The sequence below is a fragment of the Nelumbo nucifera genome, chromosome 6 (assembly GCF_055504915.1).
Source record: "Nelumbo nucifera cultivar China Antique chromosome 6, China Antique-T2T, whole genome shotgun sequence".
Classification (NCBI taxonomy): domain Eukaryota; kingdom Viridiplantae; phylum Streptophyta; class Magnoliopsida; order Proteales; family Nelumbonaceae; genus Nelumbo; species Nelumbo nucifera.
In genome coordinates, this window is record NC_142654.1 from 27871669 (window position 1) to 27899646 (window position 27978).

The window sequence follows — 27978 nt, forward strand, 5'->3', positions numbered from 1 at the left end:
TCCTTATCTTCAACGTTAAATGCATTGTCTCTTCCATTTCCTAGCCTGTGAGAATCCTTCTTCGACTTCCATTAAATCCCCGCCCCATCATGGACCTTCTATGTATCATGTATGTTTCACTAGGAGTTATCCAGTAGTAACGTATGAAATAGTTCCTTGTTAAGAACTTCATGAGAAGTATTTCAATGGAACACGTTTCGTCTTCCCTCCGACGTTTTCTCTATCACGACTCTTTGGAACGTTTAATATACCAAGTTAAGTTGAGAGTTGACGAGACCAAACTTCAAGATATAAAACGTTGAGACAAGACTTCAAGAGAAGAAACTGAGAGTTGTGAAAGGGTATTGAACTTTATTTGGAGCTTAATTTATCCTCTTTCATTGTTTTTGTGTTTTGAAGTTTGAAGATACGTTTCTTATTCCGTTCTGTGCTTCATGTATTTGCAGAACTCATATTTGTCTCAAGTTGCAGAGCTCATTCTTTTTTGTCTCATCGATCATTCTGGATTTTCCATCCCATTTATCCCAGGTATGCCCCTTTTCTCCCAGGTTAACTTCGGAGACTATTTCGATGATAGAATTATGGTCCATTACTCACCGTCTTTTTCTTGGCTATTTCGCCGGTTTCTTGCCGGAACTCGACTTCTGGGAAGTCTCCGACGTCCACGAGACCTTTTTTTTTCTGATAAACCGTCCACGGGACGTTTCGGATAGCAATAAAAAGCAAAAATCGTGCAATAGTACCATGATAACATCACATCCAGCCGCAAATCTGTAATATCTCTCATGCTTGAATGCTTAATTGAAGGCTGGATTCCGTGCTTTCAAGATATATGCATGATTTTTGCTTTTAGGAGATCATGTCTCGTTGCCGTAACGTTGTATTCACTTTTTGGACCGATCCGGCCATCACTATTTTAATCCGCCGATCCGGCTCTCGAATTTAATGGGTTCTATTATGATGCCGAAAAAAACATATCTGAAAAATTTACAACCAATCAACCGACATTACAAAAGAACCAATCAAGTGTTTTCACGAAAATTCACTGAGAGTTTGATTTTTCAAAGCCTTGTCTTTCCAGCATCATAGATTTTCTTATAATAAGTTATTAATACTAATAAAATTCAATATAAAAACTAAACTTAAGATAAATAATTATTCAATGATAACAAAGTTAAAAAAAAAGATAAATTTAAAAGGCATAATTAAGTAGTACAAAAATAATAAAATACATGAAATTTATAATATTAATATTTATTAATGTACTTATGTAAATCATAACAAGTCATTTTGAGCCTTAAAAATAAAGTAAATAAATAATAATAGAAGTTAATAAATATTAAAAATAAATGCAAGAAAAATAGAACGAAACTAAATTTAAGAAGAGTAAGGTAAAATAAAAGAGTGAAGTTTATAAAATTCAGTACTTAAAATCAAAATTAAGGGAAAAAGTTAAAAATAAAATACATAATTTGGTTCTAAAAATAATAAAATTTAGTAAATGAAAATGACAATTAATCATAATTTAAAGTTTAATAAAATGTAATAATTGAAAATATAGGAAAACTAAATTTGAGAAAAATAAGTATACAATGATAACAAATTAATAAAGTTAAAAATTTTTTAAAATATAATTAAGTTACATGGTAATAATAAAATAATAACAACAGTAAAATGTAATATGTGAAAATTATAATTCAATTAAAATTTATTAATGCACTTATGCAAATAATAAATAACTAATTTTGAGCATTAAAGGAATAAAGTAAAATTAAAATGAAAAAAAAAAATATTGAGATTAATGAAAAGTAAAAAATAAGTTTAAAAATCATTGTCAAAATAATTTGTTTTGATTATTGGTTTATAATTATCGAATCGGATATTGGTTTATAACAAATTAAGCCCATGCATTGCATCAGGCCCTACTAGTGCATTGTTCAAACCTTTCTTCTACAATTCTAATCTTTCATCAATTGAAATTTAAAGAAGTGTATAAAAAGAGGATTTCTAGTAATCCCTCCTCTAACTCACACTTTATGTATTTTGTTTCTTCATTTCTGATTAGGAGCTATGAAAGGGCTTCTTGCTTCTTTTCTTTTACTCACTCTAGTTGCACCTCTAATCGGTGCAAACAAGAACAGTAACAGCAGTAATACTACATATAACGTGCTCGATTTTGGAGCAGTGGGTGATGGTAGTGCAGATGATTCTCAGGTTCATTTTCTTTCTTTCTCTCTTTCTCTCTCTCGACATTTCAGCTGCAATTCCTTTCTTTTGATAGTTTCTTTTTTTTTTTTTTTTTGATGCTCTTGTGGTGTTAGGCCTTCAAAGAAGCTTGGCAAGCTTCTTGCATGTCTTCTGATGATTCCCCAATAATGCTTATTCCAAATGGAAAAACATTCTTGTTGAGACCTGTGACATTTAGTGGTGGTTGCAAGTCTAATAACATTCATGTCCAGGTAAAATTAAGGAAAATTTCCCGATCACTACCCTATATTTTGACTTGAGTGACAATTTGGTAACCGAACTTTAAAATGCAACAATCCAGTACCCAAACTTTTAAAATGTGACAATCTAGTACCTGTCATTAACCAGTCCACTAATTAATCGTTAAGTGACACTTGAAAAGTCAAAAATTCTCTAAGAATGCCATCTAATTCTCTTTATCAACCATTCAAACATTGACAATAAAATGAACAGTCCCCAATTCTAGATTCTTCTAAATAGTCACCTACTTTGGGTCTGTTCAGTTTTTTGTCAATGTTTGGATGGTTGATAAAGAGGATTAGATGGCATTCGAATGACAATTTTGAATTTTCAAATGTCACTTAACGGCTGATTAACGGACTGGTTAACGGTAGGTACCGGATTGTCACACTTTGAAAGTTTGAGTACTGGATTGTCGCATTTTCTGTTTTTTTGCCATAAACTCATTATTCTTGAAAAGCTTTTGTTGTTCTTCCTTTTTCATTTCAACTTCTTACTTCTTAGCTCTTTCTTTTTCCATTTCTTTTTCAGTTTATAAAACAAGTCAAACTTGGTTATTCCCTTATTGTTTTTTCTTGTTTTGTGGCTTTTTCAGATAAATGGAAATATAATAGCACCGAGTGAACATTCACAATGGGGATGTTACGAGACAGACTGTGATCACTGGATTACATTTGCTAATTTGGATGGGCTCTATATTGATGGCTCAAATGCTATTATTGATGGCCAAGGTTCAAAATGGTGGAGTCGATCATGCCAAGATGAAAATAATGTAAGTTTCAATTTTAAAGTTAATTAAATCAACATTAATCATGATATTAAATTGTCATCAATTCACATATATGTTGAAGGACATATGGTTTTTGCAAATCATTGTGTATTGGTAAGAAAACAATATTCATATCAATGCTTAATCTTATTTTTAATTTGACTTGATGTACTTAAGTTTTTTTTATCTATTTATTTATTTTTTTCTAATTCCTTTTTTTATCTTCATTTTTTCTAATTAGGTATGCCACATGCGCCCAAATGTGAGTTGGACAACTTTAATGTTTATTTTTGTTGAACATTAATTTTTCTTTTATTGTAACCATACTTATTTTCATGAATTAATGGTGTTATTATTAATTTGAAATTTTCAGGCATTTTTTCTAGAACATGCCAACAATGTTCACATTAAAAATTTAAACTTTATGAATAGCCCCGGAATGCATCTTATTATTGAAAGATCAACATGGGTGTATGTTTCAAATGTCACTATAACAGCCCCTCAACAAAGTCCAAACACAGATGGCATACATATTCAAGAAAGCACAAATGTTTTTATATACAATTCTTCCATTGGAACCGGTATATTATTCTACTTTGTCTCGTCTTTATATCAAATAAGGCTCAGTTTGGAAGGAGTGCAAATACAAATTTGTAGAGTACAAAATTTTGTATTTTGTATTATTTTCTATCTATTTGCATTGTACATATTTGTATTTGTACTCTTTTCAAACTGAGCCTAAGCTATATTCATTTTTCATTTGAAATGTATTAAAACTTGTAGAGTTATTTGGAATATAGGTGATGATTGTATTTCAATTGGTGGTGGAACATCGTACCTTAACATTAGTGGAATTTCATGTGGTCCTGGTCATGGCATAAGGTAAGAGAAATATTATTTATTTAACTAATGTTCATTGCTATTATTGTTATTTGTTTATGATTATATAGTTAAATATGGTGCCAAATTTGTATCTATACAGCATTGGGAGTCTAGGTAGGGAAGGGAGAGAAGAGCAAGTAGAATATGTTCATGTAAGCAACATCCAATTCAAGAAAACTTCAAATGGGGTTCGAATAAAAACTTGGCGGGTAATCTTTCTTTTCTATGACTTAATTGAATATAAATAACAAAATTATTTTGTAGTAATATATTTCTCTTTTTGGTTGTATTATGCAGTCGCTTGTAGTAATATCTTCCTTAATTTTTTTATATGCTTTGGTCGTTATAGTTTTATCTTCTTAATTCTCAATTTGGTCTTCACTTCTTCTTTCTTTTCATTGTTCTTGATTATTGTAGTATCTTGAGTTGTATTCTGAGCATTTCTTGGATGAAAGAAAATTGTTATTTGCAGCTTCAGAAATGATTGCATTACATGTTAATTAATATATGATATACAAATTATAATACAACTAGCTAGCATGGGACCTGTGTAATGCATGGACTTTATTAAGCGAAAGTTAAATAATAGTTTAATCTCCAATAATTATTAAAAATTTATAGCAAAAATACTTATTTATTGAAAATATATTTATAAAATATTTAATAAATAATGAATAAAAAGCTTCAATACCTCTAAGTTATTTAATATACTTTCACTATTTAAATAATATTTATTTTTTTCAATTATTTATAATTAGTTTTATGTTTTTTGATAATTTTTTAAAGTTATTACACAATTTTTTATTTAATCTTTTTTTTAAATAATATATAAGATATGATTTAGTTATTTAATTATTTATTAAATTTAACAATTCATAAAATTAGAATTTATACTATTATTACATAATTGTGTTATTAATTTTGTAAAATATAAAATTATTATTAATTCAAATATGATGAAATCTATTATAATTATTTTTCTACTCTTAAGAAATTTTTTAAATTTATTAATAATTTCGTTATTTTAAATATTTAAAATTTAGTTATGTTAAATATTTCATTATTTAAATGTTTAAGTAATAAGTAATATGTAAAACATTTAATTTTTTTTTGTTATTTAATTTTTATTTATTTTAAAGTTATTATTTAATATTAAATACTTTGTTATTTAAAAAATTTAGTTATTGAAATATTTAAATATTATTATTTATATTGAAATTTTTAAATTATTATTTAGTTATTAAATTTAATAATCCATAAAATTCTAACTTATATAGTTATTACATAATTTCATTATGAATTTCATAAAAAATACAAATTTATTAATAATATGAATATTATGAAATCTATTATGATTATTTGTTGTGTTTTTAATAAATATTTTAAAGTTATTACATAATTTCATTATAATAATTATATAAGTGTTAAATTTTTTAATTGAAAAAATTTTTAGATAGATATAGATGAAAGATGGGGGAGAGGATAAATAAGGAATTAGAGATAGTTAGAGATAATTTAGGAGAAAGTATTTGATAGTTATTTTCCTAATAAAAGGGAGATAAGCCTGTTTTCAAAACCATGATTTAAACTACTAAATTATTCATTTCCGATAGTTAGTGATATTTGGATTCCAATGAAAGCAACTTAAATTCCAGACACATGCACTCTAAGATTTCATTTTATGATATTTAAGAATTATAAGTTAAGTTCAATTGTTCTAAAAATTAAAACATTTTCATTATAAATTCATAGTTATTATTTCATTGCAATCATCTTAAAAAAATTGACTACATTATTCATTAATATATGACAAATTAATACCTGGACAAAAAATCTTATATAAAAATAGATTTAGAAGAGAAGTTAAATAATTTTAAAATATAATTATTAATTTTTACTGAGCATTTTATTTTGATAAAATAATATATAATAATTATAAAAAATGAATAGAATTCACTACTTGTAGAGCTATGGAATACTTGTCAGACATTAAAGGTGGGCCTTGCAACCATTGATTTATTTACTCTTTTAATGGTGGTAGAAGATGAGACCCCTTTCGATCCTCTGTGTACACCTCTCTTTCCAAATATAGTCCATACTAAAATTGATGGAAGAGCTCTAATGAGATGATGGATTTGAGAGTTTTTCGAAGCAGTAGTAGTCCACCAAAGTTTCACCCTATCCACAACATGTTGTGCATGAATGATGAACCCCAAATAAATTGTTATAGAAAACCCACAATTTATTAGCTAGAGCACCACTAGCAAAAACATGATTAACTGATTCTTCAGAACAACAACGTTTTGAAGCTAATTGAACACTTCGTCTCTTAATTGTATTGTCCAGAGGAACTACATCATGCACTACTCCCATTGCTTTACTAGAAAAGCCAAGAAAAAATTTAAAGAGCTGGTGTGATATGTTTAGGGGTGGCCACGAGCTGAGCTCTTCATGAGCTACTTGAACTTGGCTCGTGAAAAGCTTGGTTTCAATTGAGCTTTGAGCCGAGTTCGAGCCCAATTTACAGGTTCGTTTATTAATCAACCAGAACTCGAGCCTAATAAAGCTCGGCTTGTGAACCTGCTCAAATAGCTACATAATAATAATAATAATAATAATAATAATAATAATAATAAATTATAAAAAATAATATATATATATATAATATTTTTATTTTTATATATGATAATAATTAATTATTATAATTCTTAATTTTTTAAATATTAAATAATATATATATATATATATATTCATAAAATATTTTTCTCAAATCAAGCTCAAACCTTATACTACCTTGATGAGTCGAGCTCAAATAACTAGTTATTCGACTTGAATCCACCCCTAGATATGTTAGAGCTTAAACGCTTGGCATTTCATCATTGCCAATGGTTGATTGGAAAAGGTGACATCTCCTCTTGGTATGACAACTGCACAGGCAATGGACCTTTAACTTTTGAACTTGAAGAGAATGGGATCCAAGACACTAAACTAAACCAAGTGATGTTGGTGGATGGCAGCTAACTTTAACGAAGTTCCTGAAATCTCTCTCCATATTATAGAGCTAATTTCTTCTTCTAAATTTTCATTGAGTGATGACGATGACAGGCTTATTTGGAAATGTAAAGCTAATGGAAATTTCTCTCTCTCTCTCTCTCTTCAGCATGGGATATGATAAGAGACTATGGTCCTTAAGTTGAACGATATATAAAAATTTATTTGAACTACTAAAATTTTTCATTTTGGTATTTAGAGATATTTGGATTCCTACAAAAGCTACTTAAATTCCCACCACATGCACTCTAGGATATCATTTTATAATAATAGCTTTTATTATTAAGAATTATAAAATAACTTTAATTGTTTTAATAAAAAATTAAAACATTATTTTATTATAAAATTCATCACTATGTCATAGCAATTAAAGTTCAATTTTCTAATTGTTTTCTTTCTATTTTGATAGGGAGGTAAAGGATATGCTAGAAACATTGTGTTTGAGCAAATAGTATCTCACGGTGCAGTGCTACCAATTGTCATTGATCAAAACTATTGTGATGTTAACTTCAAGGATCTATGTGTTCATAATCTTGTAAGTTTGTCTTATTTCCTGAGAACAGGTTTTGTTTAATTTATGAGTATAAGAGTTTATCAATCCCTTCTCTAAATACATATGATCTTTGCATTAAATCCATGGTGTTCAAGGTATCAAATCTCAACATGGATTTGAATAATTCATATATTTAGTATTTTTTATAATGTTACAAGCATAGCAAGTATTAAAAAAGTTATTTTTATATGATATTAATTGATTTTAAAGTGATTTTTATTTTCAGAAATCAGCGGTACAAGTGAGCAACATTACATACAACAATGTTTATGGAACCTCAGATGGAGAAATAGCAGTGAAATTCGATTGCAGTGAGGTAGTTTCTTGCACAAACATTTCTCTCAACAATGTAAATATTCCAACAACCATCAAAGGTGAAGAAACAAAATCCTCTTGCATTAATACACATGGAAGAGCTCGAGGGGAAGTAGTTCCAATGGTTCCATGTTTGCTTCGTTATTAATTTTTTTTTTTTTTCAGAAGTTATTATTGATGTTACATTCAAAGAAAAATGGTTACGTAATTCAAGACTACAGTGTAAAAATTAAAATTTATGGAATGATAAGTTATGATGATCTGAATATTTTATTCCTTTGGGGTTTTAAGCCATGATCTTAATATTTGTTTTTTTTTTTACTTTTCTTTCAAATGTTTTATTTATATTTAACGAATAGCGTTAAAAAATCAAGTACGTTTTTATACAAACTAGAATTATAAAATTCCACTATTTATTCTTTGCGACATGTAAATGTTGCAAAATATTACAACATACAAATGTAGTGTAAGCCCATGTGAGCCCAGTTACTCAAGCTATGATGGAATTACTGGGCTGTTGGGTCCCCAACAGACAAAGCATTCTCTTGTAGGTGAAGTGGTCCAAACCAAAAGCGAGTGCAATTAATGTTACATGGATGAAGCGGCTGATTGTAGAAGATTTTATCTCACCTTCCTAACTTGTAGGGTCTACAGTTTGGGTTGGGTGAAGCTTGAATCCAACTCAAGACAGGTTAGGTCAGGTTGGGTAGTGACCTTGGCCAACCCGACGACCCAATCCAGACCAAACTTCGTTTCATATCTATATGTACAGATATTAAACATTTAGGGTCCATTTGGCTTGTAGTCAGAATTGGAATCAAATCAGAATTGTCTATTCCTCCTGCCTGTTTGGATCAGACATGATTTAGAATTAGTTGGAATGGATTCTCATTCCCAAAGAAAGGGGAGAGAATGGCCATTCTCTCAAATGGGGCAACGCCATTTCACCAGGAATGGGATTAGGATTTTGATTTCGCCCGACCAAAACCAGCTTCTAATTAAATATAAGTTTTTCCTGTCTTGATCCACACCCCACCAAAAATCTCTTTCTTTACCCAAGATGTCATTACAGACCTTAATTAGTTAGTAGGAAACAATCTGATTGCTATAAAATAATTGGAAATAGAAGAGACCTTAGTCTTCAACATCACAGTTCTACCTGCATGAGAAAGATAATGACCCTTCCAGTTCCACCTACTCAACCTGGAAGTTACTTTCTCATACACTTGCTTGCTCTCCTCCTTCAAAGACCGACATTCTTGTAGATAACAACCTAAGTATTTTTCTCGATGAGACACGTACAGAATTCGTGATACGAATCTTATCACACCGCATAGTGTTCTTGCTAAAAAGTATAGGTGATTTCTCAAAAGTCACCTGTTGCCTAGACCACTTCTCAAACAAATGCTATATATGGGTGATTTTGTGTCTGTTTGGTATCAATGTCGTTGCTCCAACAAATGGGAATTCATCAATACAACGTTGAAAAAACTGGTGCTCTAGGAAATGCCGGTTGTTTAGAACCGTTTTTTATGGTATTCTAAGATACGCCTTAGAAATCGGGAAGGCATGGCTTGGAGTAACGCCGAATTTGGCGCTTCTTAGAGCTGAAGCTCGTTGCTGCCAAAAGGACATGATGTGGCACTGGATAATAGATAGCAGTGCTGAAAACGTTTCCTGGAGCATTGGTATCAAATAGAAAACATTGTTGTTGTTCCAGGAAACGTCCTAAATGGCAGCAACATTTCCAAACAAAAAAAAAAGACAATTTTCTCAGAAAACGATGTTGTATCTGCAGAATCAATGCCAAATATATACTTTGATGATCTTAGCCATATCCCTCCGCCCAAAGATGAGGATATATCAACAAACATCAAATGATTTAACTTTACACCACCTTGACCAAACCAAATCCCATAGCGTCTGTTTGGCATCGATGCCGTTGCTCCAGAAAATGGCTAATGACACATTAACACCACATTGAAAAAAATGATGCTCTAGGAAACGTTTATTGTTTGGAACCGTTTTTCCATAAAAAACGGTGTTTCAAGCCACGCTTTGAAAATCGAAGAGGCGTGGTTTGGAGCAACGTCGAATTTGACGTTTTCTCATATTGGAGATCATTGCTGCCAATAAAGACATGATGTGGTAGTGACATGCATTTCTTATAATGGATACTAATGCTGAAAACAGATATGAAGCACTGGTACCAAACAGAAAGTGTTGTGTTGTTGCTCCAGGAAACGTCTTACTTGACAACAACATTTTCAAACAAAAAAAATACACCATTTTCTCAAAACATGGTGCTTCCAACCCATACATTAACGGCACCTTTTCTGAGAAAACGATATTGTATCTGCAGCATCGATGCCAAAGATATACATAAAGATCATGAGAGTCAATACGAAGAAAAAAAAAAAAAACATTCATGATAACACATCCATGCCCGAAATAAATAGATAGAGAGATAAGAGACACGCTTGTCTCACTCTATGCGGAGAAAGACTCAAGGGGAACACCATTGACCAAAAGAGAGAATGAAACAGTAGAAATGCAGTTCTTTCATGAGATGACAACTGTTCAGAAAAACCTACAAGGCACAGAACATGTAAGAGAAATGGTCATTCAAGCCTATCATATTCCTTTTAGAGATCAAATTTGAGAATAAACACTTTTAAATATCTTTTAAATATATCCTGATAGTAAACACTTCATAAGAAAACTCGGATATTTGTGAGATTTTTGGTAAGATCGCATTTCCAATGTTCCTTTTTTTTTTTAATATAAATGTTACTTTTTATTTGGGGTAGATTCAAATATTCCTTGCAATACCAATGTTTTAAAACCCGTATCCTCTATTTTGTCAAAAAAAAAATGTAAAAGATTAGAGCATGGAATCTTTAAAAAATAAAGGGTAATTATAAAGGCCCCCCTTATACTACAGGGTCAGTGATAAAGACCCCTCTAAACTTTTACATTGTGACAAATACCCCCTCATAGATGATGGAAACTGTTAAATTACCAAAATACCCCAATAAACTTTCTCTATTTTCCTTTTCTTGTCGTTCTTTCTTAAAACCTAACTGATCCAAAAATACCTTTAATCATTGTCAAAAAAAGAAAAAAAAAAAATCTATCTTTCTGGTGAGAAAGCGATCATCGCCAGAAAAGAAAAAATCTCTTGAAAATTCATCATCCTTGATCTTGAACCAATGCATCAACCAAAACTAGCCATCTTAAAAATGTGTCTTCTAGAGTTACGATCCTCTGTTGAGGATTTGTTCTGTGGTGAGGTCCATAAGTTGAACTTCTAGAAAACTTTCACCAAAAGAACTAAAATAGAAAGGGATGGTTTCATGCCCTGAATAAAATGAGATTTCTGAACCACATTAGAAGATTACAGTCTGACGAAAGTAGCAAATGGGTTGCAGAGAATAGATAGTCGAAGCACATGAAAAGACTACAGTACCTAACGTGTGTGTGTGTGTCCGAAATGTGTGCCTTCGATGGGTAGATTTCATTATTCTCTAGAGAGCTATTGACTTCGCTCTATGAGCTGCAGTTGCAGAGCTAGTCCAAAACCTGCAATGCCATGGAATGCCTCCACTATTTACCAATTGAATGGCTGATTAATAATCTAAGCTTCTCAACAGACAGAATCAAGACAAGGTATAACCATTCCATGGAAGATCGACCCAATAATCAAGGACACTTGAGAAATGGCAAGGGACACTAATATCTTGGTATTAATACAAGTCATCGATCCAGAGAAGGTAAACAAATTGCAGAGCAGACATAATAGTTAATCATTGACGTCAAGAAATTAAGGGAGATGTGGAGGGATTAAGCTGCACCATATGCAAGGATTTATGGAGCTCTTTTCTCTTGCATTACAAGAAAAGAAAATTCAAGAACCACTTCTATTTGCAACTGGTATTTGTTGACGGCAAAACAGAGCAAGCACCACGTACCGTCATAGGACTTTAACTGGTGCAATTGCAGGCCCATTGGAAGATGACGCCAAAACAGAGGACCACTTTGTACGCCAATTATTGAATCTCTCATATATTTCTTATTCATCTCATCAAAACGTAAGTATTTATCCACAAACGATCATTTACAAGAAAGCAACATATATCTTATACACGTCTCCAAAGAATTTGTAACCTGCTTTATGAAACTGCAACGATGAAGCTGAATCGAATAAATTCAATCAGGTTGTGCCCACAAGTCCATACATAGCACGAGAGGAATTGACCGGATTGATTTGGAAACTTTGGGACATTTTGACATATATCGTTGGTTTTACTCAAATCGACCTAGTTGTTGGACACTTGAACTCAAGTACATACTAAACTAACCCAGCATGGCCCTGTTTCTCAGTTCAGCATCCATGTCTATTTTCATATTTATTAATCATCCACAGGCCTAGTTCCAGCTTAGTCGAATTAACAAAAGCAGCTTTTGGGTTCACACAAGTAGTTATCTGTGGTAATGAACCAGTTCCATCAAAGGAGCAAATACATGAAACATTTCTCAATTCTGGATATAGGATTGTCAGATTTCAATCGAAAGGTCAAGTCGTTCTTTCTTGTTGGAGGTAGCGTCGTCCCTTTCTCTTCTGTCTTTTAGATCATTACTTTCTTTTTTTACATCCATGGATTCGAATGCTGCATTTTTAGTTATACAACCAGAATCTCTCAATGATCATCGCAGAGAAGTCTGTGATCAATCAAACATATCGTCCAGAGCAAGGTTCTAAATATTGATATGCCCGATATACCGGTAGGGGCGTATCAGACAGTATCGGTACTTATTTTATTACTTTTTTTTAACTTGTTTTTCAAATCTGGTTCAGGAGGGCGGTTTAAGGTTCCTCCACCCCTGAACCGGTCAAAACCCCGATACACCCTCTATAAGGGCATATCGGGGTGCTCTCAATACAATATGTATTAGCCGATATGTGTCGAATTTTTGAGCCTTGGTCCAAAGATTTGCCTTGACAACATTTGCACGATTGCTTTCGTGTTTGACCCAAAATCCTTGTCTCCCTCATTTCCATCGCCAGAATTCACCACCGCATTTGAAAGTATTGTCCGCCTGAGCAATGAAAGGTTTGGCTCAATTAATCGAACGCTCTGGAAATAGTTCCCCAAATTTTTGGCTTTGCATAGACTTGGGGGATTTTTAGAACCGTGGCCATTTTTCAAAAAAAGCGGTGTCATTGTTTGGTTCAGCCAATTATTAAAAAATCAGGCATGCCTTGAAAATTAAGACCCCACTGATGCATGAAATGCCAAATCGATGAATCATTTCCCCCAACGGTTAACTAATGTGTATCCTATGTGGTGCTTATCTGTCAACACATACATAAAAAATAGTGATAAAAATCACCTTACCAAACAGCATAATATTACTCACTGCCTATGTGGTAAAAGCGTTTTTTTGTAAAAAACGGATTTTAGATGCATAGGCATTTTTTCTTAAAAATTGGTCCCAAAAAATACCCACTTCCAAACACCATGTTTGTGAATGGTGATTAACTTTATCTTAGCCGATGGAGATACAACATGGCAGCCTTGACAGCAAGAACATGAGACTATAGCCACATTTTCTCGGGGACGCCAAGGAGGCAGCGAGGACAACATATTACTTGAAAGAACAATGGTGAAGATGATTTCATAAATTAAAAAATAAAAAAGTAATTTGGGCATTTAAAAAATTTTAAACACTCAACTGAAAATATTTTTTGAAATTAACTGACAGAACATTAATGGAGGGGGAAGGGTCTTTGTCGAAAAAAACAATACAAGGCTATCTTTGTCACTTACTAGGGGGCTTTGTAATTTACACAAAAATAAACCATACACAGCACAACCATTAAGGGGTAGGGATCAAAGGCATAAAAAAGACAAAACAGCATCTCACCACTAACGCAAAGTTGAAGGTTGCTTTAACGCATTTCCAGTGGGGTCAATTTTGGCTGTTGGGGCCCGCTGTTGAGAGTTTCTGGGCTGGCGAGAGTAACCTCGTCGGCACTAGGAGGGGAGGAGCGGCGAGAGTCGTGACGAACAGCAGACATCCTGATCCTGGTTGGTTGACAAGGTCAAGTGGAATGGGTCATGGAAACCATCCTGGTTGGTTGACGAACAGCAGACATCCTGGTTGATGGCAAATATCACCTTAAAAAAGTGAATGACGGGTGCACGGATATCGGATATCATTCTCAGGTCCACTGTTTACGTGGAAAAACTAATTAAAAAGCATTCGTTGAAACCAAATTAAAAAGCAATTCAAGGATGGGCGTTGCATGATTGCATCGCAAATTTTACATTGCGATTCCTCATTTCTCATTCGCAGGTTCCAACAGCACTAAATTGTGCAATTCTTGCAAAGGCGCAATCAACAGAAAAACGGACCAAGAGCTAGCGATTGATAGCAAGTTTTAATTGTTCAACATTTCATCTTCCAGAAATTCATTAGAAAGTGAAATAATTGCAGAGTAATGAATTATTATTTAGGGCATGAAGGAGTAATTCTCATGTCGTACTGATGATCCCTGGAAGCTATGTACAAATTATGACTGTACAACTTACCACTGTTGAGATCCCTGTAAACTGGAATTATTATTAACAGAGGCATGAGATGAAATGATACGAGGATGATAATGACAAAGCAAGGCAATAATAGACGTGGGCTACAGCAGATTCTGGTCCCCAAATGTGTTTTCCCCACTGTAAGTAACATAGAGAAATCCATCTTCGTCCTTCTTTTCATCATATATTGTCGACATTATTGCACCTGTAATAGAAAACCATATGGCAATTAGCCTTTGATGTCAAGCCTACACAATGCAAATGACCGCACAAAAATGTAATGTTAAACAAAATTTGCTTTATAGGTACACCTGTAGGTGGGAGGACGTTATCTACAAAAATGAAAATTGCCTTTTCTGCACTCAATTTTATTCTCTTCCGGATTACATACACAAATTGTCCCACCGTCAAGTCAGCAGGAACCAGGTACCTGAAATTTTCGCATCCAGATTATTAAGGAAAAAAAATCATATTTAAATTAGTGGCATGGTGTCCTTATACCTCAAATAAATTATCATATGAACTCCAATGTCCAAGTCTTTCAGCTAGGAGACCATAACAGTACTAATCAACTTCTGGTTTTTGAATTTATGCAAAAGAAACTAGTCATGCAGCAAAGGGACCATAAAGCAAACAAACCATCTAGTCTCCTGTATAAAGACCCCCTGAATTGGCTAGATCACCCTCCTAAAATGTGGACAAAAAGAACTTTCCTAAGAATCCCTCCTTCCGGTAGGGGAAGTTCTCTCTTGTTCTTTTGACCATAATTTTAAACTTCCAATCACTAGCAATACCAAGTGAAGAGTCTAAGCATGAGTGGATGGTAGAGATGTAGCGGATACCAATCCAGAAGTTCAAATATAACAAGTCTAGCCAACCAAACCCAGAGAGAGGAGAGAGAGGGAAGGTGAAATGCACCAAGACCACACATATAGAAGTGTAGCTTTTACGATTATATATGAAGTATGTTTTCTAATGATATCAAGGACAACATTGTTTTTACTTTATTCCTTTGTTTCTTTTCCTAATAATGGATGTGTTAATTTTCTGTTTAAAGCATAAGTGGATCATAATTTTCCAAAAATGAAGGCCAAACCAAAACGTGGCAGTAGAAGTAAACAAGGCATTAGTAAAATGGAGTAATGCTTACTTTTTCTTATCAATGTTTGGTATGTCACTTCTTTCAGCCTTCTCCACAATCACCTTAAAATTATAAAGCCAATGTCATACAAAGTTAAATGGATCCCAGTAAAGTACAAGACAATAGGATGCATATAAATCATAGATATTCAAGCTCCAATGGATCAAAAAAATTAAATTACTTTAACCACAAAAAAGCGCCTCTTCTTGTTTAGCAGGAACATTATTTTCTAAACTCAAACAAAAAATACAGGGAGCTGTAAGAACTACTACTACAATAGGGTAAATAAATAGGCAGGTTCCACAATATCACAACGATATTGATAACAATTTTGCCACTTAGATCACTTGGTGAAATTGGGGATCTGATACGGGTCGTGGAACTAGTCGAGTCAGTCACTTGTTACAAAAGCTGTTAAGGATGCTAGTTTGGCATTCAGGAGTTTAAGCAGCACAAAAGAATTTGCATGTGGCTACTTGTTTTGGGGACAAGAAACCCTGTTTTCTCTCTATATAATATATATACATATAAGCCTGCTACTAATCAGGTCATTTAGAGAAGTCCAAACAGCACAGAAGGCTTGCATGCGGCAACTTGTTTTTAGTGCCAAAAAAGAAACTTCATGCTCCTCTCTATAACGTGTATTAATGGAATAAATTTCAACCCAGCTTTAACCAACTTAAACTGAATTTTGTGATAATGCAGCATCATAGTTTTCAAGGCACCAAGGCGAGGCTAGGCGACAGGGGGGGTGCCTTGTCGCCTAGTTGCCCTAGGCAATGGATTTTTTTAAGTAAAAACATGTATCCTAGGGTAGTTCCCTAGGTTCCATAATCATATCGCCTTAATAAATATCCATAATTTTCATAAGAAAGGTATAAAATTCATGTTAAAGTATAGAAAATCAACATATTCCAACATATTCATAAGAAGAAAATGAAGAAAGAAAAGAAAATTAAAAAATATATATATAGGGGCTGAACCCCTATTTCTGCTACAGGAAAAGAAGAAAAGAAAAGGTGGAAGAAGAAGAAGAAGAAATTAGTATATAAACACACAAAATTAGTAAAGAAAAAGAAGAAAATGTGTTGATTGGACAACATTTTATGTTTCTTCCTTACTTATTGGTTCAGGTTTTGAAGTCTTCGAGGGTTCAATACAGCATTTAGCAATGTTTGTGTTGATTAAACCCTAACAAATAATAAATAATAAAAAGAAATTAGTATATAAACACACAAAATGAATAATTTAGTTTAAAAAATGTATTTTATAATTATAAGTTATAACCTCAAAAAATTAAGAATATAAAAGGTTTTTATAACATGCTATAGAAAATTGCTTGAAGATTAGGCGAGGTGATCCTCCAACCTTGACAACTATGTCAACATCCCAGCTTTCTCGGAAATGTCTCCAAAATATGCCCTTATTGTTGTTTGTGCTAATGTAGCATCCCAACTTGAACCAACTTAAACAGATATTTTTTTTTCAAGGAAGATCTGGCATTTGTGGACTATGGAGAGATGGCAACAGGGTGATTGTGGCACTATACTTAAGACCAATAGAGCAAGGAGATTCATTAAGAACTGATTTGATGGCCATAGACCAAGGCTCAAAGCTAGATTGCTCATTAAACTTCAAAGACATCTTGGTGGAAAGTGAATCATACATAACAGTAATTGTTTATTAAAAAATAATGTGGGCCCTTCGAGGTAATAGAAACATTCTAAGGGATATAAGGAAAATGATGAGGGAATTGAGAGCTGAAGCACAATGGACAGCAAGGGGGGCGAATTTTTGGCAAATGATTTAGCCAAGCAAAGGAGTGAGCATGGATTAAATGTATTGGAGGAAGACTTACAGAGACCAAGACACAGTTGTTTAGATAAAAGGTGTATTTGGGAGTTGGGACGGTAGCCAAAGGGGGGGGCCAAAGAGACCTGGTCTGATACAGTAATATAAGACAAAAGGCATTATCATTTAAAAGGAATATATGGCGATGGCCCTAAACAGAGTATAATAGGAAAGCAGGACTCATGAACAGATAACAAGTTAGAGGAAGCTTAACTGAGTTCGTATATGCTATTATGCTTACACATTATCTACTGACAATATAAATACAAGATACAATCATCACTAAGAAGAAACCAGTAGTATTGGTCTGCCTCAACCAAAATGTTGATTAGTTAGTGCCATAGTGATGAATATCGACTAGAAAAAAAAAGTGCTAAACTTAAAAGGCAAAACATCCTAGAAATATACAATAAAGCATGTAAATATAAGAAACAAAACATCACTATCCAAAACAAATCCTTTCATGTGCCAAAATGTCGAGAGCCTAAAATAGCCATTTGGACAACTACCTAGCAGGGGTCCTAATAGCCAGTCAGCTTGTCAACAAGGATCATGAATGCTTAATCGGTAGATTAGTATCTTAGTGATAGTTTGATACTGGTTGCATTTGCAAACCATAGATTCAAGTGAAATGGAAAAGGCTGCTCGGAAACTACTGTGTACCCAATAGATTCCACATATGCCTTATAGCAGATATGTCTCCCAAACACATAATGCAGTCGAATTTCTCAACATTATACTACATTTTTTGTTTTTAACAAAAATCAACAGAACCAGGAAAAAAAGAGACAGCAATTACCAATTCACAAAGATATCCAAACATCTTTAAGAAATAGCATATAACAAAAACTCTTGGGAGTCAGGAAGGGGGGACTCCTCAAGAAACACCAACCAACCCAAGAGTGAAGTCCTTAATCTTATAGAGTTTACAGCACGTCGAAAAATTACAAAACCAAAAAGTAGCTGAGAAAGAATAGCCGGTATGATAGAGAAACAAATAAGAGTTGTATAATTATGTTTTACTTCTTACCGGAATCCTGTCTGGATATTTTTCCCTAATCCTAGCAGCCTCAGCACGCCTCTTCTCTGAAGTTGAACAGTCAAAGAAGCATAAATTTAACAATATCGTAAAAGAAAGAAACCAGAAAAAAGAAAGATAGCACTCTAGTAAATGAAATGAAAGCAAACATCAGGGCATACCAAGGTCATGCTCTTGCTTGAAGTAACTTTTTGCCATTTGTCCTCGAACTACTGCAGAAAAAATTTTAATTTTTTTAAGAAAAATCGTAGAGCATAAGAGGGGGGACAAGTCAATTTGTCCAATAAACAAGAATACACAACTTAAAGAATTGCTAGAATCCAGAGATACTGCCAATAATAAGAGTCAATATTAATTTAAAATCACACTACAGCAACCATAAAGAAAGAAGATGATGATGATGATGAAGAAGAACCTATGAGATTTTAAGCTTTAATCAGAAAAGAAGAAAGAATTAACTACGATATGCCTCTCAATTAACAGAAGAAAATCAGATAAGCAATATATCCCAACGAATAAGAACAACCGGAGGAAAAGAAAAGATCCAGAAGTGCCTAATAAGTTGGCTTCATCGACATGATAAACATAAGCCAGGAAGAGAGGGGGAACCTAACTAAGAAAATTTTCAACAAGAATATGCCATCAATACTTTTTATCAAAGAAAAAGGAAAAAAAAATCTAACAACAAACACCTCGTAATCATAGCCTCACAACAATTTCGAACTGATCATCCAAGTGAATTAATGATCAATCAAGAAACATAAAAGGAAATAGAAAGAAGATCAAAAAATTAAAACACAGAAACCCTAACCTCCAGAAGGAAGAAACAGGAAAGAAAGACGAAACGAAAACTCCTCTTTCCCTAGACTCTCAGAGAACCAGGCAACCAGCAAGGGGTCTGATCGTGTTGTTGAAGATAAAAAGATGGCGCCTTTTATTTATAATTGTAATAAAAATAATAATTATAATGACTGCCTCCTCTTAATTCCTTCCTTGTAGACGATTTTACCCCTTACACGCGGCGCTTTCAATAAGACTGATATGGTATTTATGTAAAATAACTTGAAAATGGGTCTTGATGTAGCGTCTAGCTGCTTCCAGCTAGAAGTTATTTGGCTTCCCGTTGGACGACGGACGAGGTTGATTTGCAAGGAAACAATAAGAGAATAAGGGGTGGTTAATCCGGCGAGGTCGCTTCGATGCTTAAGTTAGTATACTTGTTATGAGCTGAAATAGCTTGAGAATATAGAGAGTTAGAGAGCAAGGAAATGACGCGTACCTTGTGCCCTCAGGGTTGGAGCCTTTAAATAGTGAAGTCATCGCGGGTTTCACGGAGCGGTTCCGGGATCCTCGTTACTATGAGATCTGTTTCCGCATTAATCAGGAGATAACGTTGCCAACTGATAAGACTTATATATTCCACCCGAACCGAGCGGGAGGAAGATAAGGCTTGCTGTTATAAGGTGTGATCTCGTAAGATTCGAATCTGATGGTGAGGTTTCCAGAGTCATCAAGTAGTGGTCTGAGTCGATATCCCCGAACTGATGCTCTTCAATCCCAAATTAGAATGAACCCCGAAATACCTTGGGACCGAGGTGGTCCTGATGCAGCCTTGTACCGAGGTGACTCATGCCGAGATGGACTGATTATCCGAGTTCGATCTGTTACGGTATTGATATGTCGGACTGAACTCTCATCTATTGATCAAGTTGTGTTCATGTGTCTCCCTGTTATTACGGGCCAAATCGCCTTTCATCATGTCCATATGTTAAATGGGTCTTATCCATCTCCAATTAAAAAACTTCTTTTTTTGTATGTTTGCTTATTATTAACTTAATTTTTCAGAGCAATTGGAGCAGTCTTGTCTTTTCTTGGGGAAGAAGTTCGAAAAAAAGTAGAAGTTTGAATAAAAACGGGGGAGATGACTTTTATGACATTTTGTTATTAGTATTACTTATTAGGTAGGCCGTTTACCTTTCACAGAATCAAGAAATTCACGGGATGGCGGTGGCCCCACCAATTGAACGGTCGTGATTTCTGTAGGTCATGTCTATGAAGATGACAAGGATATAGATTCATCGTATCATGCCATCTGTGTTCAAATGGATAGAAGCTAGAAGCATATTCCAACCTTCCAAGTATCCTCTCCTCGTCGGTGATGATGACTTCGGCGCACTCCAAGGGAGTACATGTGAAATTGTGCTCCCAAGCTTAGAACGGTTGGTTCGAAATCTTCTCACTTTTGAGTTTGTGGGTGGTTGATAAAGGGTTTGCAAATTGCAATTCTGATTTGGGGGATCGTGCACGAAAAGTGCGATACAAGGAAAAACATTGTGTCAAGTAACTGAGTACACAGGATTTAGGGAACTAGGGGACCCATGACCTGTCATTGCCCCATAGATAAAAATTAAAAAGAAATATGAAGAATGGAAAACCGCAATGAAAAGTCGGAAAAGGATTGACGTGGATTACAAGATTCTAACACATGGCCAACAAAGGCCTCTCCTATCTACTGAATGGCCTGGATTAACCGCCTGATTTCTCTCTGTGGCTTAAAAATTAAAATAGAGAAGTTCCTTGTTTGACCCAGATAAGAACCCTCTTTACGCATTATGCAATGTGTCGTACACCGTGGCAATCGATCGGCTTCCGTGGAGGCAAATTGGAGTCATTTTAAGTCGAGTCAATAGATGATAGGGTTGATCATGGATTAGACTTTAGACGGGTCAATGATTCAACCACTTAAGGATAGATTTAAATGATTTAAACAATTTAACCATTTGGGTCGGTGTCGGTTTCAAAAAAGTTACCTAACGGGTCGAATCATGTCACTTTATCGGGACCTAATCTGAACTTTAATGGTTGTATAATAATATAAAAGAAGGTAAATCTCTTATCGCTTAAACTATCCTTATTCTTATTGTTTACATATGGTCTTAAGTTTTTTGACGATTGATATGTTATTAATCGCTGCCTGACGCCTCTATAGTTAGGCAAACCGACTCCATGGGAATCACTTGTTTCCTGCCTCTACAGTCGTTCTCCCCAACCACCATCACCGTTAAGAGGAGAGCTCCGTTTGGAAGTTGTAGTGGCCATTGTCACATGTGACGATAATACCAAAATCACCGCCACCGCTGCAACTTCCAACGGTGGCGGTGAACAATAAGCGTATTTTAGGAATTTTAAATAATTAATACTCACATCCATGGTTTTCAAAACCAGACCGGACTGGATGGTCCGATTGGAAAAATCGGGAACCGATTACCTGACCGTTGATTTTGGTCAGTAATCCGCTGAATCGGCCAGTTAACCTTTCGAATGATTTTGACTGTTTTTCAATTTTTTTTTATTATTTTTTTTTTGTTAGAACGGGCCGATCGTTCAGATTGAACAGTCGGACCATTCAAACCAGTAATTGGACCCCTAACCAGTTTGATTTTAAAAATCATGCTCATGTACTGTCACATGTGAATAATGTGACGAAAAATTAACAACAATGGAGGTTTTAAACAATTGTTAGAAAACTTGAAAATAACTTGAGACAATTTCATGAACAAGAGGGGAAATTTAAGAGATTTACCCTATAAAAAATGCATCATAGTAATTGTCTTTCTTATAATAATAGTCAAAAAGTATATCCAATGAGAATTATCAATATTAAGCATCCTAGGAATTTTTCACGTGGCAATTTAGTTTGGGGTTTATGAGCAGTTCATATATTCTTATCCCACTTTTTGAAAAATGAAAGAGTGGCAATTGTTGTCCACGTGGCTATTTTAGTGGTTTGGTGATGAAAGAGTGGCAATTTAGTTTTGGCAATGTTTTTCACGTGGCAATTGTTGTTCGATACCATGTCAGTGGTTTGGTGATAGATGGACCACGTCGCTATATATCCTTAATGCACAGGATTAGAAACTGAAGTCATGGCGCTTTTGACAATGTCTCCTTGGATCTGGAGTTGAAGTCTCAGGATATCTGAGAGGAGGGAGATGCACCCAATCACCCATTGTACTACAATTAGCTCCTTTATGGGAAAATCTATGATGTGGAAAAATGTGGTATCAAAAGAGTTTTGACCGATCAAAATCCACTCATAAATTTTGATAAATAATACCTAATAGGCTATTAGGTTTTTTATTCCGATTGATTAATCAGAAATCTTTCAGATATCATATTTTTCCCATCAAATTAATGAACACGTCTTAGTTGACTTTTTGTTTACGGGATTCATTAAGGCTCAGTTTAGAAGGAGTACAAAGACAAATACGTAAAGTGCAAAACATTGTATTTAATTTGTATTATTTTATATGTATTTACACTGTATATATTTATATTTATATATACTCTTTCCAAAATCGAACCTGAAGTCCTTTTTACCAAATAACAAAAGTCTCTGAATGTGTATTTCTGAGGTTGAGAAAAAAATAAAAGGCTGAAGTGAAAGATTATTATGATTCCCTGCACCAATCTGAATGTTGTTTTATCAGAGTTTTATTCTTGAGAAAACTTTTGATATAATGGACCCTATCGGTTGCCTAGATAAGTATGCATTACACCTATTTGGTGATCCCATTGGATAAGCAATGTGGGCCATTGTGTGTTCATTGTGGTATAGTGGAAGAAAGCTCGGGTGTTAATGTAACAGCATGTACTATGCTTATATTTAGGCATAAGATTCATAAAGGCAAATATCCATTTTATATAATATAAAGAAATAATATTGAGATAAATTTGGAGATTCACGAAGAATATAGTTGAGTCCAATGTCACATGCATCTATCTGACCACATGCCTTTCATGTGATAGTTGCATATGCTTTTTTCTGAATCCCCAAACTTCAGAAAGAAAGTGTAATTCCCCTTCACGTTTTGGTCTTATAACGATGCAAGTAATTAAAATCAATTTGAATGCCAAATGTGTTTAAGAGCGATAAAGTATAAGAATGGAAAAACTAGGGAGAAACAAGGATATCTTTGAGCTTAAAAAGTTCACCATGGAGTCTTTGTGATTAGGTAAACTTGAGATCATATCAGTCTCCCGCAGCGTCCCACAGCACATCCCCGCCATGTATTAAGAACATCTCCTGATGATAATATCAGAAATGGTGATGTCACCATCAGAAGATGTTCCCAATACACGGCGGAGATGTGCTGTTAGGAGTGTAATTTTTTCGAATTAGGGTTGGGATTTTGTCAAAATTTCAATATGCCCAACATGAAGCCCGAGCCTGAAACAATGTAAACTGTTAACCTGGGCCAACCCGATTTGCACCCCTATTTGCTGTGGAACGTTGTAGGGGGCAATCTTGTGGGGGGCTGATTTGAATTCGATAAACTTAATTGAATTGAATATAAATATTCTCTCTCTCTCTCTCTCTCTCTCTCTCTAAAAATAAGCTAGAAACAAAATTCTCTCACAAATTCACAATTTCTCTCTCTCCACGTATGCATGTACCTCTCAAGCTCCTCCCTCTTCTCATATATCTCTAATCTCTTCCACTTGACTCTCTTATGGCTTCTATCTAATCCATTATTTTTAAGGGAATAAATTGTAATCTCCCTTAACAGCTCATATGCATGTCTTTTGCTTTCTAATCAGGTTACAGCATGTGTTCCACTAGCACATGATCAAGCATTAACTTAGCAAATTAGGTGGAGTTAGGAAAGAAGATATGGATTTTCATTAAAAGAAAATACACCTAAAATCAATGATTACTTTCATAAAGCTCTCTCTATTTTATAGAATAATAATCAAGAAATATATCTTTCTACTATTCATTAGGTCAGAAGTTTATCTTATACTTCCTACTAGGAGGGGTATGCAATGCATGGACTTTGTTAAGCGAAAATTGAAACGGAAATCTTATAACATTCTCAATTGAGTCAAGCCAATCCAAACCCATTAAAGTACTAGTTTTTTAGGGCTGTAAATGGTATCTGATATTCTGATTGTTCAAATCTGAATTCAAATTCAATCCCAATTAAGGATTATCTGAATTTAATCCATTTATAATTGGATAAATATGGATATACCCCTATCTGATTTGATTTAAATATATATACTCATATATCTTAAATTTTATATTACATCTATTATAGTTTGAATGTTGTTTTTCACTAAATTGCCAAAACCAATGCCAATTTCAGCCTAGACTATTTCTTTTCAAAAATAAATTATAATGAAAAGGAAAAAATTTCTCTCTCTCTCTTCCTTTGATTTCACTTAACTCAAATTCAACTCAGCTTAGATCCGTTTCAGCTCGCAGTCATTGGTTTTCTAACCCTTTCTCATTTATCACTACACCTATGAATGATGCAGCAGTGTTCTCATCCCAACAATGCCCTATCGGTGCATACCTCTCTATATTGTTGGATTTTGCCTTCATAGAATGGCAAAAGTTATTCCGACTGTTTGATTTGACTTTTTTTTTTAATAAAGCCTTCTTCTAGTTTACTTTTGCATTTGAACTGACTTTTTATAATAAGAAAGATTTATTCAAAATATGGAAAATGGAACCATTATGGGATATATGGCCTTATAAGAAGAATCAAGGAACAACCAAGCCAACTAGTATGTATATATATAATATTCTCATATATATTTTGTATTATCTGTGTGTTTTAAATAATAAATATACATTATATATAAATATATATTTATGATATAAAATATATATTTATTATTTATAATATAATATATTATTTGTATTTCTAGTATTTATATTATGTATTTATATATTTATTTATAGTATATATTATAAATATCAAAACACCGAAAAACCAAATAACAAGTCTGATAAAAAATTGAAATGATCAACTAGTTAACCAATTAGTTTTGATTCAATTTCAATTCATGGTTTTCCAAAAATTGATGGTACTGGTTCAGTTTGGAAAAGAGGCCCACGGTTTGGTTATCAAACCGTGGAGACTCCGAATTAATTTGCTAGTCTAAACACACACATACACATATCATTTCCATGTAATCCAATAATTTTTTTGGATTATTATTGAGCTTTCTTAATTTTTGGCAATTGATAGTTCTATTAGTAAAATTATTGTATAAAGTACACATGCCCAATACAGAAGTTGTGCATGACTTCCTATGTTCTTTATTTATTTTTTATTTTGAGAAAGACCGAGTACATATTAGAGGGGATTTGGGTGGGTTAACATGAGGCCCACTAGCTATACCATGAAGAGTCTATAGTTCCACAGGTTTGATCCAACACCTCCTTTTTCAAAGAGATGATGAATGATCATCTCTACTATTAAGTCATTATTGTGATTCCCATGTTCTTATTAAGATTCAAAATATCACAACGTATCATTGCATATTATATGACATATTGGTTTTCAAGATCACCAATGCAATAAATATTAAGAGTTGCGTGCATCCGCAAATCTTGCCTTGGTTTTGATGCAATCATAGAAGTTAAAATTGGTTGTATAATATCAGTTTTATCTTTACCCTTTACTTGCACATATGCATATGCCCTTCACACTAAGTTTATTTTAAATGTTACTAAACTAAAAAGTTAAAAAAAAAAGAGTGAGTTTCAATTGAATGAAACTCTTAGTATGCAAATTTTGCATATCAAGACTAACAATACTTTTGCACCTTGGTTCTTATGCCATATTTTTTTTATCAATAACTGTAGATTGAATTAATATTAAAAATATGATAAAATTACAGGGCAAGGGGGCTCAACAATCATAGCTCCCAAGAACAACCATTAAACATCAAAAGAACAAAAATTACAAGATAGCCCAAAAAATAGAATGTCTATTCACCCCTTGTCTAATTAGACCATCTGCCAAAGAGTTCGCACTTATTTTTACCCATTTGTATTGGATTTCCATGTCCTTAGTCAACCACTTGAGTTTCCTCTTTTCATTACTATAATTCCAAAGTCTAAGACTATCCTCTTTCAGCCAGTTTAACATCACTTCAGAATCTCCTTCTATGATCAACTTGTTAATATGCATATCCTTGATTCTTTGTACCCCTTCAAGAGCTGCAAGAATCTTAACTCTCAAAGAATCTCCCACCCCAACTGGTCCAGAATACATATCTAACAGTTCCCCTTGTTCATCTCTTATTACTCCTCCTATTCTAGATGGCCCTGGATTGCCCAAGCTGCTGCCATCAAAGTTCAGTTTAACAAAGCCATGGGGTGGGGGGATCCAACAAACATTTAAGGCATTCCTCATTGGAACAAGTTCTGCTATCTCCTTCCACTTTCTTTGCAGCTCATCAATTGAGAATTCTGCGAACAGAGCCAAGGTTTTCAGCCAGTGTATAACCCTAATGTTGATGACCTCCAGCATTGCTTCCAAACTTCTTTCCTTATCTATAAATATTCGTAAATTTCTCTCCTCCCAAATAGTCCAACAGATTGCAGCTTTCATGCACCTCCACATAAACTTGGCCCTTTTTGTTGGCCGAAACGGCATAAATGTGAATAGGCTTTGCACATTCGAACGAGGGGCCCACCTGCACCCAAACAAAGAAATACACCACTCCCAAATGATGTTAGTGAACCAATAGGAGATTAGTAAGTGATATCCAAACTCATCATCAGCTTTACAGAGGACACACCAGTGAGGACAAAAACAACTATTGGGTCTTTTTCTTTGAAATAAATCTGTTGTGTTAACTCTTTCCAGAAAGGCTTCCCAACAGAAACTCCCAACCTTAGGAGGTATAGGATGACACCACACCTCTTTAATAGGGAAAGACAAGCCAGAAGAAGAAGAATGTGTGAGAGCAATAAAGAAAGAGGCACAAGTGAAAGAACTAGAGGGGGTGAGAGTCCAAATTCTACTATCTGCCTTTGTTGGCTCTAGGAACACCCCTTCAAGAATGGATAACAGTGATGAAATACCAATGAAGCTCTGTGTCCCTGATATCTCTTCGCAAGCCCAAGTTCTAGCTGACCCCAGAAATAGAATTAAAATGAACAATGAATGAAAACACTGATTCGTTTTTAAAAGTGGAAAGGGCAAAAAGGCTTGGGAACTGGTCTTTTAGGGAGGATTCCCCAATCCAAACATGTTCCCAAAAATTAATGAGATTGCTTGAGTGCAAGTCATACTTGATCCATGGAGAAAACAAAGGTAGAATAGCTTGAATAGCTTTCCAAGGAGATGCTCTTAAATCCTTGCCAGAATCCTAGAGTCCCATCCATTTGTTGCAACCCCATGAATACTTCCCACTATCTTCACCCAAAGTTTGTCCTTCTCCAATGAGAACCTCCAAAGTCATTTCTCCAGAAGAGCCAAGTTCATATTC

At 34.0% G+C, this 27978-nt stretch overlaps 3 protein-coding genes across 4 annotated transcripts; 1 reads left to right on the plus strand and 2 right to left on the minus strand.

The window, feature by feature from the left end:
• Positions 1-451: 451 nt before the first annotated feature.
• On the plus strand, positions 452-8250 carry LOC104598708 (putative polygalacturonase At3g15720). Its single transcript, XM_088889283.1, has 10 exons — positions 452-528; positions 2066-2214; positions 2322-2459; positions 3083-3259; positions 3498-3518; positions 3630-3837; positions 4057-4138; positions 4239-4347; positions 7599-7724; positions 7969-8250. The coding sequence occupies exons 2-10, from the start codon at positions 2071-2073 to the stop codon at positions 8203-8205; spliced, it is 1242 nt and encodes a 413-aa protein (XP_088745409.1). The 5' UTR covers positions 452-528; positions 2066-2070; the 3' UTR covers positions 8206-8250.
• A 6239-nt stretch (positions 8251-14489) lies between these two features.
• Positions 14490-19627, minus strand: ATG8F (Ubiquitin-like superfamily protein). 2 transcript variants are annotated; one of them, XM_010260671.3, is made up of 6 exons: positions 19496-19627; positions 18846-18896; positions 18676-18731; positions 15804-15856; positions 14965-15083; positions 14490-14858 (listed from the first exon to the last, which is right to left on the minus strand). In XM_010260671.3, the coding sequence occupies exons 2-6, from the start codon at positions 18880-18882 to the stop codon at positions 14755-14757; spliced, it is 369 nt and encodes a 122-aa protein (XP_010258973.1). In that variant the 5' UTR covers positions 18883-18896; positions 19496-19627; the 3' UTR covers positions 14490-14754. The 2 variants fall into 2 exon arrangements, with proteins under 2 accessions (XP_010258973.1, XP_088746962.1); XM_088890836.1 differs by having other exon boundaries at positions 18846-18893; positions 19496-19583.
• LOC148790710 (uncharacterized) lies at positions 18987-27951 on the minus strand. Its single transcript, XM_088890337.1, has 3 exons — positions 27896-27951; positions 26526-27180; positions 18987-19013 (listed from the first exon to the last, which is right to left on the minus strand). Exons 1-3 carry the CDS (start codon positions 27949-27951, stop codon positions 18987-18989), a joined length of 738 nt encoding a protein of 245 aa, XP_088746463.1.
• Between the last annotated feature and the right edge of the window lie 27 nt (positions 27952-27978).